This window comes from Schistocerca nitens, chromosome 3, assembly GCF_023898315.1.
Source record: "Schistocerca nitens isolate TAMUIC-IGC-003100 chromosome 3, iqSchNite1.1, whole genome shotgun sequence".
NCBI lineage: Eukaryota > Metazoa > Arthropoda > Insecta > Orthoptera > Acrididae > Schistocerca > Schistocerca nitens.
In genome coordinates this window covers 922,031,777-922,045,813 of record NC_064616.1, presented here as the reverse complement: position 1 = coordinate 922,045,813, position 14,037 = coordinate 922,031,777, and the positions used below count along the sequence as shown (strand labels likewise).

At 39.7% G+C, this 14,037-nt stretch overlaps 1 protein-coding gene across 1 annotated transcript in view; it reads left to right on the top strand.

The window, feature by feature from the left end:
* Positions 1-1,373: 1,373 nt before the first annotated feature.
* The window catches only part of LOC126248993 (transmembrane ascorbate-dependent reductase CYB561), a 49,827-nt gene continuing 37,163 nt past the window's right edge, over positions 1,374-14,037 (top strand). Inside the window, exons 1-2 of the mRNA XM_049950568.1 lie at positions 1,374-1,527; positions 2,179-2,387. Of these exons, the coding sequence (XP_049806525.1) occupies positions 2,183-2,387 (205 nt within the window). The 5' untranslated portion in view covers positions 1,374-1,527; positions 2,179-2,182. The remainder of the gene's footprint in view (positions 1,528-2,178; positions 2,388-14,037) is intronic.

The window sequence follows — 14,037 nt, the reverse complement described above, 5'->3', positions numbered from 1 at the left end:
ACAGTAGTGTTTCATTCCGCCCCTGTCTCGGACCAGATTCGATCTCACTGTGGTTCACTGTTTCGAAACAGTGATGTTTCATTCCGCCCCTGTCTCGGACCAGATTCGATCTCGAGCCAAACACAGATACTGTATCGTTGTTTCAAAATAAAGCTGTTTCAGTCCACCTGTGCTTGGAACGGAATGATTGTATCGAAACAGTGATGTTTCATTCCGCTCTGTGTCGGACGAGATTCGGGCTCGGCACAGGTACTGAAACACAACATACCACTTCATGAAACACTTTCAAGAGTGTCGAAATATTTTTGACAAGCAATAGCATGAAGCTTAAGATATCCGAAAATAAAGCTTCGTTTCTAGCTGACTGTCCTATTTCGAAATGGCGTAACATCTACTTTATAAACACTAACCAACAATAAAACAACGCATACTATTCACATTCAAAATAATGAATATGTGAAAATCATTCAGTTAAATTATACTTTTTTTTATAACATACGCTTCTCTGGTCATGTACAGTAATCATATTAAGAAACGCAAGTAAGCCTACAACATTTTGAATAAAACAAGGCGTAGAGTGACAGTTATTAGACATATACATAAATTTGATGTAGGTATAATTACAAGCAATCTGTTTGACATATCACTGATAGTGTAATGGCGAACGGGAAGGACTGGGAAGCATGGTGAATTTATAGTAACGGTTCGAAACACCTTAAAAGACAATATTTTTTTCTCTCATATTTTGTAATTTATTCGAATTATTTGGCGTTATTTGTGAGTCTATAGTCACTGTGCCCATTATCCACAATGATTCCCTTGTGTGCATGGAAATTAGCAGGATGGGTATATTACCCATACTAACGGAATGTGGGAATCCCAGTAGCATATCCGTTGTTTCTGCAGTTTGCTCCCACCTCCAGTTCCGTTCGTGGTGGTTCTTCTGTCTTCAGCTATGGCTGTCCTCAGCCAATTGAAAAGTATGAAAGTCACAGGACACGAAAGCAGCGCATTTGCTGCAGGAAATACGAACCTGCCAAGACGTCTAAGTGATAGTTTCACACTTTCTGCGATATGATTATCGCTCTCGCACCTCATTTGTGCTTGTATGGACATACTTATACAGTAGACATTCAAGATGATAAAATGTGTAGGTTTATTAAATTACAAAATACGAACTGTTTCACTGTTTCGAAACTGCGTATCGAAACATTACATTGTACTGTTTCATTTGTTTCGAAACAGTTACGTGTTTCAGTTTGCCCATCTCTACAGCAAACACAAAAGTCATTTTCCAGTGAACATTGATTTTAAACTTTAAAACTCCGCTATTCTCACGAGAAAATCAGAGCTACCAACGTCACGGCCTCCTAGCAGTTATACAGAAGGCTACGACATTTCAGAAAAAACGAAGTTAGAGAAGCCAGTGCTTCGATCGATTTTTAATGTCGCTGCTGTCTAAGAGTATTGACAGTTCGCCAGCTGTTGCCGGTGAGGAGCTGAAGGGTAATAAACTTCGTGTGACAGGTATGGCCATAATATGCGATATTATTTGTCATTTGTTTTGATAGTCCTGAAAATCGTGAATTTGAACGAGAAGCGTTCAGCGTTCTTTGGTGATGGTTTGAAACCAGTATGATCAATAGACTACCTGTTGCCCACAGAGATAGCATAAGCTTTAGTTCACATGTCTTGAACAACAGCCCCATTTGAAAGTTAAGTTAGTTTGGTGTTATGATTATCGAAATATGTATAGTGCAGACAGTACTGTTTTCGTACTAGCCTTTAGGTAAACATGTACTCTCTGTAATGTTATCGCATAGTCGCCGACACTTGTAAATGCTGGTTTACTGTATGAATAATTTGTTGATGAACTTATAGGTACAAACTGCAGTGCAATTCTCCATTTAGAGTTATTACAATCGTCAAAAATATTTTTCACTACATGAAATATACGTGGTATGTGTAGTGTAACTCGGGACCTTTGAAGATCAGATCGCATTGCCAGATTTTCTTAATTTTGGTTTGAGATGACAGTCTTTAAATAAATAATAGAATTTACGGTATTTTAGAGTACGTGCGGTACCAGCATCATACATTTTTGTGAAGTAACATAAGCCATTATTGTAGTTTCTTTAACGTGTAAATTGGCGGTTCAAGCATATTTTGCTGTTCCAGAAAAATGGAGGCACTTCATCACGATCACAAAGAAGGCTTCACTTTAGCTTATGGATTGGCTCAGCTTACAGGAACGGCAGCAGTTGTAATGGTTGTCGTTTGGGCTGGTTACTACAAAGGAGGATTTTCATGGCGTTCAAACCCATCAGTTGAATTTAATTGGCACCCAGTGTTGATGCTGATTGGAATGGTTTTTTTGCTTGGAAATGGTAAGTATGTTTGGTGCAACTACTGTAAATATTTACTTTTATGCTATGTACCTTATGACATAACATCAATAGTTATGTAATCAACTTACTGAAAGTGACAACAGAGATGAGAATGTTACTAATCAACTGAGGGATCCATTTTAAACTTAATTACAGGACGTTGATAGTAAAGTTTTCAATAAAGGTGTTATTCCATGCTACACCGTACATGTTAGTAAGTGAACATACAGTGTATATCACCCAAGGACATGTACTACAGTGGTTACATGACTAAATGTAATTGCTGTTTGAATTTCTCTTTTATTATTCCTCTGTCTAGACAATCAGAATGGCTTTGTGCTGTATGCAAAACAAATTGGTGGAATTGATGGAAACTGAAATGTACCACCACTGAAGATTTAGATGGCACAGCACCACACATTTTATAATCTTTAAGCATCAAAGGGTCACATCTCAGTGATTTAGGTTTTGTGAAGGTAATAAAATGCAAATAAACTGCTCAAAATATGCAACACATCATTTGCTGGTATAGGACAGATTGGTCTGAGGATAGGACAAGTAGTAGGCTGTGGGCTTGATTCAGGACCCATCCCATGACTTAGGAAAAGACAAATCAGGATGGCTGAACAGAGAAGCTCCAGCCTCTCAAATGAGGTCAGTGCCGTGAAAGCTGTACTTCCCATTCAGTTGGTCCCTGTTGTACAATTTTCCTTGATTTACTCCGTTTATTTTAGGTAACTCCTTACACATTTTTGTTCTTGATTGCTGAACAGTGACACTTGCTGGAGACTCCTGGCCTATGAAGATACTACTGTGCCCTTTGCACCAACTCACTTAATCAGAAAGCTGATTCGTGCCTGCACATATTCAGCTATGCTTCTCAGTCTCTCTTCAAAAATTAATTTTAACAATGTGCAGAATTTAGAGAACTTGGCATTTACAGTAATTTCCATATAAATTTTGTCACACGTTTGTTTTACCAGTGCCATAGAAAAAGTAGGTATCTTATGTTCTGAGAAGATTCTTTTGTGGTCTTCCAGTTTAGCAGGTTTTACCAAGTGTCTTTAGCTTTATTATCTGATGGTACAAAATATTTATGAAGAGTAATATTATGTAATTTAATTTTTTAGTCACTTACATCTCAATCTAACATAGACCTCAAGCTAAGCTGTAGATCAGTCTGTCACCACAAGCAGATTTTTTAGCTTTCAGTTTCATTGGCTTCAACAACTAGCAAGCAAACCTTCACATCCGAACATAAAAATTATGGTAAATGACATAGTTATGAAAGATGGCCAAATATTTGCAGCAATATTATACCATGCAGGAACCATTTAATAGCTGCCCATGTGCAATCTATAGTATTTGTTTGGACACCTTTTGTCGCATCCTTAAACATCAGTTTGGGATTCATGTTAGTGTTGGAACATCCTTTGGAGAAAAAAGTCTTATATTGCCGCTGCCCCTACCAAAATATTCTTTGGTTACCAGAAAAACGGCATTTTTCCCCCCTCTGCGAAACTTCGTTTTGCCACACAGAGATTGTCATATCAACAATTCGCCCTTCATAAAGTTTCTCATTCTGTCTTGCATGTGCTTACACAAATTTCTCTATAAAAATTCTCTCATCAACCAGCTTGCTTAACCAAGTCAAATTCTCAGCATGTAAATTTAAATGTACTCGTAGACCCACAAATAAGTAAAATGTAGAATGGTATTAATTTTTAACTTACTTTCGGAACACCATGGATTCTTTCAGGTGGAACGTTTAGAGAAGGGGCAGCTTTTGCTGCACTTCAGATGATTCCATTGACAGAGACCTTTGATTCTGTCAGCCATTTTTAACCCCATTTGATAAATATTCATTTCTTGGCAATTAATCCATGATACATGTTTCCATAGAGAACCAAATCACTTAAGGCATTCAAATTCATTGAATACACTTGCGGTAATCGCAGGCAAGTAGATCATGTAACTTGGATACGAAAAAACAGTGAGCAAGACAAATTGAATTTTGGTGCTAGAAATACTTGCCTCTTTCCTCACCTCTTTTTGGTTACATGAAACTTTCGTCCCATTGGCTATGCGAAACTGACAGTGTCAGCCTACGAGAAGTATAGAAACACTATTGCGGCAACATATGGCCCTGATCTAAACCAGCCCAGGTTGCTGAACTGCTGGAGCATCCAGTCAGTGGATGAAACTTTGAAACTGAACATCTCCTGTAGGAATGCGGTAATGGCAGTTATTCATATGCTTGTGGAGACCACTCAAAAGTAACTCTTGTAAAAGGGTTCAGGTGACCAGGCTCTAACTTTTGAAGAAACAGGTAAACAAATGCATATCATTTTGTATTGTCCAGGCAGTTTCTTTCTGAACTTAGACAATGTATTGGGTGATAAGTGACATAACAAGCATTCAGTGTGTACACACGTTGTCTACATAATGCATATTGAACAAGACTGTGTGAATAATTGTATGAAATTATACACAGTTATTATTTTCTGTAACTGTATCTAGTATTACTCTTTGCACAGAGTAGTTATTCTTCACTTTTTAAATACTTTTAACTATTCTCACGAGAAAAACAAAAAACCACTAGTGTAAGGATTTGAATTAGTCGTCAGTCAGCAAGTAACAGCTTTAGACACTGAGCCAGCTTTACAAATGTAGTAAAGTGCTAAAGTGTGATGGTTGGTAACATAGTTCTTTTTTAAAGGAAAACATAATGAGGTACACTTTGTCTGGACACATGCAGAGACTAAACTGCTTAACTTCCTTGTAGGATCACTTTACCCAAAGGGAATACCATTTGTGAGTTTCTTATTCTCACATTTGGCGGCAGTATTAATCGGCATTGACACAGTCTATGGTGAGCTATGTCTGTCATCACCCCATTCTATAATAGGAAACGGCACTACAAAATTCAGGGTTAGATACCTGAACAACCTCCTGGATCACGGGGTTCCGGGTTAGATTCCCGGCCGGGTTGCAAATTTTCTCTGCATGGGAACTGGGTGTTTGTGTTGTCTTGATCGTTTCATCATCCTCATTCATGACAGTGAATAGATTGGACTGTGTACAAAACTGGTCTGTGAAAAAATTGGGACTTTGTACGGGTGCTGATGACAGTGCAGTTGAGTGACCCACACACCAATCATCACCTGAATGACCTCAATTTGTCAAACCACATTATTCTTGATCCATGTGTATGCCTCATTATCAACAGGCTATATGTGACTGTCATTGCTCTTGTGGAGGAAATTAATTAGGTGTCAGAGGCTGGAGCATATTATGTTCCTCGACACACTGTACAGCAATGGATAAAACAGTATCGCGATATTGATACTGAAGAATATGGTAGGCATGTGGGAAACGGGTCTTGCATAAATAGTCCATGGTAATGAACTTGTAAAAATCGCGGCAAAATCTTTACCGAAATACAGTGCAGTTGAAACATGTTACCAAATTTCTGTGTCAGTTGGCATGATTTGTTGGCAGTTCCAGGAGCATTGACTAAAAATAAAAAGCAAATTTGTAACTGTCAAGGAGAAGCTCTGATTATCATTGCCCATACGGATTAGATTTTGAGGAGGAAAATATGTATTATGGCTGACAGAATGTAGTATTTTCCAACAAATAGCTATTTTCCAGTGCTGGGTGGACCAGTATGAGATACATAGGCTATATGTGGCAGTTTGGTCGTGGATGTTTTCCCATGGACTTGGTATGCTACACAGGATAGATGGCAGACTTAATGCTGTCCAGTATACTCAAGTCACAGGTAATACTAAGATTCCATCATTATGACAACTACGAGGGTAAGTCAACTATCCACAAAATAGTTACAAAATTTTATTGTAATCAAATAGAAAACTTACTAGAACATCATTTTTCGGCATAGTCTCCTTGCCTTTCAATGCACTTGGTCCAATGTTGTAAAAGCTTCCTGATGCCCTCATAAAAGAAGGTTCTCGGTTGAGCTGCGAGCCAAGAAAGCACGGCTTCTTTCACTGCTTCGTCGGAGGCAAATCGACAGCCCCTTAATGCCTGTTTGAGTGGACCAAACAAGTGATAGTCAGAAGGGGCAAGATTGGGACTATATGGAGGATGATCTAGTACTTCAAATTTGAGTTTCTGGAGCATTTCAGCAGTGTGGGCAGTAGTGTCCGGACAGGCAGTGCCAAGCAACAACACACCACCTTTTGACAGCAATCCTCGGCATTTTCTTTGAATTTTCTGGCAGTAAGCATCTCACTGTAATATAAACTGTTTATTGTTGTGCGCCTTTCCCCATAATGTTCCAGTACTGGACCTCGTGCATCCCAAAAATCTGTAAGCATCAGTTTTCCTGTTCATGGTTGGGTCTTGAACTTTTTCTTGCATGGCGAATTTGGATATTTCCAGTTTATGCTCTGCTGTTCACTCTCCGGTTTGTAATGATGGAGCCATGTCTCGTCACCAGTGATGATCCTGTCTAAGAAGTTGTCCTCTTCATTACCATAGCAATCCAAATGTTTTTGCAGATATCAAAGCCCATTTGTTTATGCAACTGTGTGAGTTGTTTTGGGACCTATCTTGCACAAACTTTATGAAACCCAAGTCTGTTGTGGATGATTTCGTAGGCAGAACCGTGACTAATTTGCAGACGATGTGCCACTTCGTTAATAGTTGATCGTCTAAGAGAATCATTTCACGTGAACGCTCGATGGTTTAGACATTTGTGGCGGTAAATGGTCATCCAGCTCCTTCATATTTCCGAATTTTTCAATGCATTCATAGACGCTTTGTTGTAGAAAAACAATGTTCCCATACTGTACCGAAAGTCTTTGATGAATTTCGGCCCTTGATATGCCTTCCGACCACAAATCGGATGACTAAACATTGCTCTTCTTTGGTGCAAATAGACAGCAAAGCAGCCATGATTAACAGCATGGCAGCAATAAAGAAACTAACCTAGCAGTTTGAAAATTGCAAAGATATAACAACAGATAAACAAAGCATGTGTTGTCAACGTAAAACAACAGTACTACCAAAATAAACAAAAATAATTAAATTGCGGATAATTGTCTTACCCTCGTATATCCTGAGATCTGTCTCCAACAGGATCGGTTTCCAGTACACATGAGTTCTGGCGCATGGATGGTTTCCAGAACAGAATGAGATTTCTCGATTGGCCTCCTTCTGCACCAGCCCACAACCATATTGAGAACAGATACATAGGGATGAAATAGACCATACAAGAAAACTGGCATACCCCCACACAAAGAACCTGCATGCAATGACCCTGGAATTTTTTGAAAGAAATTTGTGTCATTACACTGTTAATCGTTCATTTATTTTACACAATATTGATTTCAGCTTTCTCAGGTGTGTGCTGAAAGGTTAAAAAATGTCTGATCTCTCTGTGTCATTGTTGAAAAACATATTTCTGGTCTTGCAGACCAGTTGTTTTACTATAGGATACAAATACATATTGAAAGCACATAGTGTGGTTGACATTGTGCACAATGAGAAACCATCAACATAAAATATGGCATATTTAACAGCTAATATTTTCCTGTGACCTGCATTCACCACTTAGATTCATCAAGCTGAGCTCATGAACAGAAGTGACAAATACATATATTATGTATCTTCAATAAATGTGTACACACAATCTACATATTGTGCATCTTAAATATCCTATAATAAGACAACTGGTCTAAAAGACCAGAAATATGTTACACTATATGTCCATACAGGTCAGACATATTTTAACATTTCAAAATGCACCTGAGAATTGCTACAAAGCCAGCACATCAGTGGAACTCGCCAGTGTTCCTCGGACCACTCCATCACACTCTTGGCCGCGTGGCATAGTGCATTATCTTGTAGAAAAATGCCACTGCCATCAGGAAACACAATAGTCATGAAGGGGTGTACATGGCCTGCAACCATTGTATAATACTCCTTGACAATCGTGGTGCCTTGCACGAGCTCCATACATATGGATGCCCATGTGAATGTTCCCCAGAACTTAATGGAGTTGCTGCCAGCTTGCCTTCATCACGCAGTACTGGTGTCAAAGAGCTGTTCCCCCAGAAGAAAACGGATTAATGCCCTCCGATCTGCATGATGAAGAATGTATCGGGATTCATCAGTCCATGCAATGCTCTGCCACTGGACCAATGTCCACTGCCGATGATTACATGCTCATTTCAGCTGTAGTTGCCAGTGTGCTGTTGCCAGTGGCACATTAATGGGTTGTAGACTGTTGAGGCCCATAATTAAGAGTGTTGGTGCACTGCATATGTTCCCACACACTTGTACTCCATCCAGCATTAAAGTCTGGTATTAGTTCCACTGCAGTTCGCTATCAGTCCTATGTCGGACATCTGTAATGTGTAGTAACTGCCCAACTGCATGACATGTGGACACTGTTTCACCATGTGTTGGAAGACTCATCACAGTATTCCTTGAACATCCAACAAGTCATGCAGTTTCCAATCAGTGTATGTCTCATTATGCATAAAATTCTAATCTGTATGCTTTACAGATCTGATGATGGCAACTTAGATTACCAAGACCAGTCATCAGAATAGTTGTATTTACCAATCTTGGCTGTTTGACGTTCGTATTTCTGTATTTCATGACCTTAATATATATCTCATAAACAGGGAAAGGATAAAAGAGTCTAATGTTAGATTGTGTACATTAGTTTGTTCACCTTGAGCAACTCAGGTGATGCATATTGACAAAGAGAAAATGCACAAAGTAGTCACTCCTAAATTGTCAAAATAGTTAAAGGGAAGCTCCAGGGACATACATATGTCCGTCCTCCAACTGCTCCTGACTTTCTTCTAGGTCACCTGACCCCTAACTTAATGAGAACCTCTGAGATACCACTGAGTGAAATAATCATTTGGGATACAGTTCAATGCAATCTTCGTAGAGGGGTTGTGCATTGGGGTGGCTCTGTTATGCAGGGTCTCTCATAATCCATCCTGTGAAGTTTCACTGCTGCCATTAGGACAAAAATTGATTCTGTTGATTGCTAGGGAAGTTTCTTTAATTCGTTTTTTGTGTGTAAGTGCATTTGCTCCTTCAATAAATGGCCCTTCTACATTGGGGAGTAGAGTACAGAGGACTTCGTTGTCTTTTAAATATTGTATCTGGCAACCACTGGCAATAGAGTAAAGAGCACTTATTTTTAACTGTTCATCGCACAAGACAGTCTTTCAATTTTTTTATGGTATTTGTTTTATTGATATTAGGCTGTGGTCCACAGCATATTTATCAGCCTAAAGTTCAGTCTCTCAATGCTGGAGACATTGAGAATAAAACACTGAAAGTAACTAAAATCTCAAACAGTTGGTTTGTGACATCATACCACAGTATATAAAATCCCATACACATACAGTAAAGTGTACATTGAAATTACAAAAAGAAGCATTAAGTCACCTTAAGGAAGATGATCAGTTGTCATCTGGGCAACATGGATAAATCAGCAGTAGCAGAATGTGCACTGAAACCATGAAACAACCCAATTCATTTATGTGATACCATGATTTTATCAAGGTTGTATTGTTACTTTGGTAGGAGGTACAGAGGAGCCATAGAAATTCAAAAACACAAAAGCAACGGAAACAGGAGGAGGAGGATTGAAACTGGGGAAGTTGGGGGCCAAAGTACTACATAAAGCTCAGTAACACAGGCTCAACTCCATAATTTGAGGCACTGGTCCGATGTTATGAACCACCTGTCGGCTGGGCATGTATAAACTGTTTGGCATGCTGAGCTTGTTTGAGATTGTAATTGATTTCTGAACTGTTGTAGCATCCATCTTGTCTAGCACTGGAAGAGGGAATGTTAGGCAGAGAAATGTCTTGGACTATGGTGTAATCCCCATAAAACAAGATTGAAAGACTGGTAAATCTTTCAATCTTTTATAATTAAGAAAAATTACCTCAGTTGCAAATGAGGGATGCTGTTCTGGATTTTAAAATGTCTGAGGTGTTCCCACTTCCCATTGACAGCCAGGTGGGGTAATAAAGAGTAGAAGACTTGAGGGTGGACATTTGAAGTCTCAAATGTACTAGAATGCCTGTGTATGCAGACATTGCTTACAGCTACATCCTGAATATTGGTTTTTCATCTCTGCCTAGTTTGCAACTGTGTAGTTAACGTATCCAAAAAGGTGCTGGAACCTGTCAGATAGAGGTTAATGTAGTGAGCCGCAGGAGTTGGAGGCCTTCATTGTTCTTATTTTGTACGCTAGCCTACAGCTCTTCCTCAGTTGTTTGTCTGAACCTAGACTATGCCTACTACCTTCTCGTAGCATGTGATGGTCGATAGGTTATTCATTAAAATTTGTCGCAGAAAAATTTATGAGTACAGGTGACAGCAGTCTTCCACTTTAAATGAGGTTACAGCAGACAAATTAACTTTTGGACTTGTAATCTGTTTGAGCCAAAGCCATGCGGGTTTGGAAAAAGGAGTCATTGGTCACATGAAGAGTGCAAAATTCTTCTGTCCATGTGGGTAATTCTATAAAAGTCAATGAATATGTTGACAAGCCTGATCTCCACTTGGAAGTATGTTCCACTCTGTTGATTTGCAGACAAAATGTTACTTTATTTTAGGTACGTTCTCTGTTGTCAGATGTGATGATTTCTTTTCAGTTCTCACAAAGGAGCTTCAAGTGTTGATAATGTATGAAGAGTAAGAATATTGAACATCTCGCAGATTCTTTCAAAGAACTTGGTTCACATTTGTGGATGTATAGTAAAGATATTTAGCCATCATAGTGGCCATGATAAATAACATACTGCAAAGACATCTGCTATTGGATTAACTAGCAATGGTGGTAGTACTGACATTATATAAATTTTTAAATTTGGATGCCCTATTGCAACACCTACTTTCTTTTCCTGCACTGAAATCTCCTGTCTCACAAGGGAACCTCCCCATCGTGCCCCCCTCAGATTTAGTTACAAGTTGGCACAGTGGATAGGCCTTGAAAAACTGAACACAGATCAATCAAGAAAATAGGAAGTTGTGTGGAACTATGAAAAAAGTAAGCAAAATATACAAACTGAGTAGTCCAGGAGGAACATAGGCAACATCAAGGAGTTCGTGAGCTCAGGAGCGCCGTGGTCTCGTGGTTACTGTGAGTAGCTACTGAATGAGAAGTCCTTGGTTCAAGTCTTCCCTCGACTGAAAATTTTACTTTCTTTATTTTCACAAAGTTATGATCTGTCCATTCGTTCATTGACGTCTCTGTTCACTGCAATAAGTTTAGTGTCTGTGTTTTGTGACCGCACCGCAAAACCGTGCGTTTAGTAGACAAAATGAAGTGCCTCTCCAATGGGAAGCGAAAACATTTGATCACAAGGTCATAGGTCAACAGATTCCTCCACAGGAAAACACGTCTGATATATTCTATATGACACTGGTGACGGCCTGTGCGTCACATGACAGGAATAGGTTGTCGACCCACTTGACGAATGGGTGAAAAGGTTCTTCTACCTTGCCCGATTTAGGTTTTCTTGTGGATGTGATGATCACTCCCAAAAAAGTGTTGAAAACATAAGAGTTTGTCACATAAACTGAAAATAAAAAATTTAACTAGTCATTCGAGAGAAGACTTGAACAAAGGCCCTCTCGTTCCGTAGCTGCTCACGCTAACCACGGGACCACGGCGCTCATTGCCTGCCACTGTCCTTGATGTTGCCTATCTTCGCATGGACTACTCAGTTTGTATATTTTACTAATTTTTTCATAGTTCCACACAACTTCTTCCTGTTTTCTCGATTGAGCTATGTTCAGTTTTTTCACGGCCTATCCACTGTGCCAACTTATAATTAAATCTGAGGGGGGGGGGGGGGGGTGTTATGGGGAGGTTCCCTTGTCAGACTTTCATCTGTTTATTTCCCCACGTTCCATTTTCAACATCTTTATTCATTTCCCTTACATCACTTTTGGCTGAAGTAACTTTGGTCACCTTTTGTTTGACCTCAATTTTCAAAATTTTTTCCTGTAGTGTGGGGTGACTGGAGGAAAAATGCCTTAAATAGTGTCTACTGCCTAGATGACTTTCTGCACACTGCAACTGCATCAACTCATATGTGCTTAAAGGCCAACACGAATCCAGCATGCTGGGATCATTATGCAGCCTTTCAGTAGAGCCCCCTAACAATGCAGTATCACTACTTCTGATGCAAGAAATGCTAGCTTCTCACACATGCTGCAACTGGGTGGTGCTTGTGGGGAGAGTCCTTGATTGGAGTAGGTGGTATCAGAGTGGGCATTTCATGTATGAAACATCCAGTTGAACTAACACAGTAGACATTCTGCTTCAGCTGTCTAGACACAGGTCTAGATATTTCAACACAGGCAGTTACAATCTTGCTGCTTTCCCTACCTGACTTCCCCATGGGGCAGGGGACAGACGAGACTACTGTGAGTTAAATAATTTGCTTAATGTGTGGTGTGTAGCAGAACAGATGGAGGTAAGTTTATGGTGACAAAAGAATTAATTTTTATGAAACAAATGACAAATTTAGAGAAGTTGACTCATTGGAAAAATTGTGCCCTGGATCACTATTAAGGCCACCTCTGCTGCAGTTTAAAGTTGTGCAGACATGTAAATGATTAGGTGACATACCAGTGACTATTGTCCCACTTAGCACTTTGAGTATGATGTTAGGATTTATCTTTCATAGAGACCTTATACTCCAGACACACAAGAATCTCTGAGCAAATCTTGGGTAACAAGCTGTAAAATCTGACACACACACACACAATAAGAAAATAGCCTCCCAGTAAAAGCTACTTATGGTGTATACAATAACTCCATGAAGCTTGTCCTTGATCATAATTGCCTGTGTGTCATTTGCACTGAACATTTACTGGTTTGCTCAGTAATCAAAAATGGAAATAAAATCACTTGCTGCTTGTTGCATATTGAGGCAAGGAAAAAAAGTTCCTGCATCCTGTTGATGTGATGACCAATTATGCAAAATCGACTGCAGTTACTCCCATCTCAATTTTTTTCCAAACCAGATTACCACCACCCTCAACTCTTAGTTCCTGCAACATAGTCTGTCGGAACCATTTCCCACACCCATCTGGAGCAGCAGCTTCCTCTTAGTGTCTACAGGTGACCCTTCTCCCCAGAACCCACATAGCAAAGACTAGACACTAGCCATTGGCAGGAGCCACAACCTAAAGGGCCCACATCTGCTCATTCTTAATCTGTCCCCATGCCTACAGCAAATAAGCCCTCATGAGAATCCCGGACACAAAGTTCAGGAGGAGGAAGCTGCTGTTCCTCCACTCCATCTATCAAATTGCATTGGCGAGCTTGAGGGAGACGTCTCAAACACAGCCATGCCGCAGGGAATGCTGTTCCTCTTTCATTGATGTGCTCCAACCAATCCCATGATGGACCAAAGACATTCCAACAGTTATTCAGAATCATCGTAGGGTCCTGCAGCATCTCAAATGGCATTCTTCACAGGCTGCCATCTTCGCTTTTAAGCTGTTTTACACTAAAGCTTCCTATAGAAGTTGGACATTCCCCCGTTTCACCCCACTGCCACAGAGCCAAATTATATAATGAACCTTTCACTGACTGAGAACTGCTTCATGCTCTTGCCTTGTATCA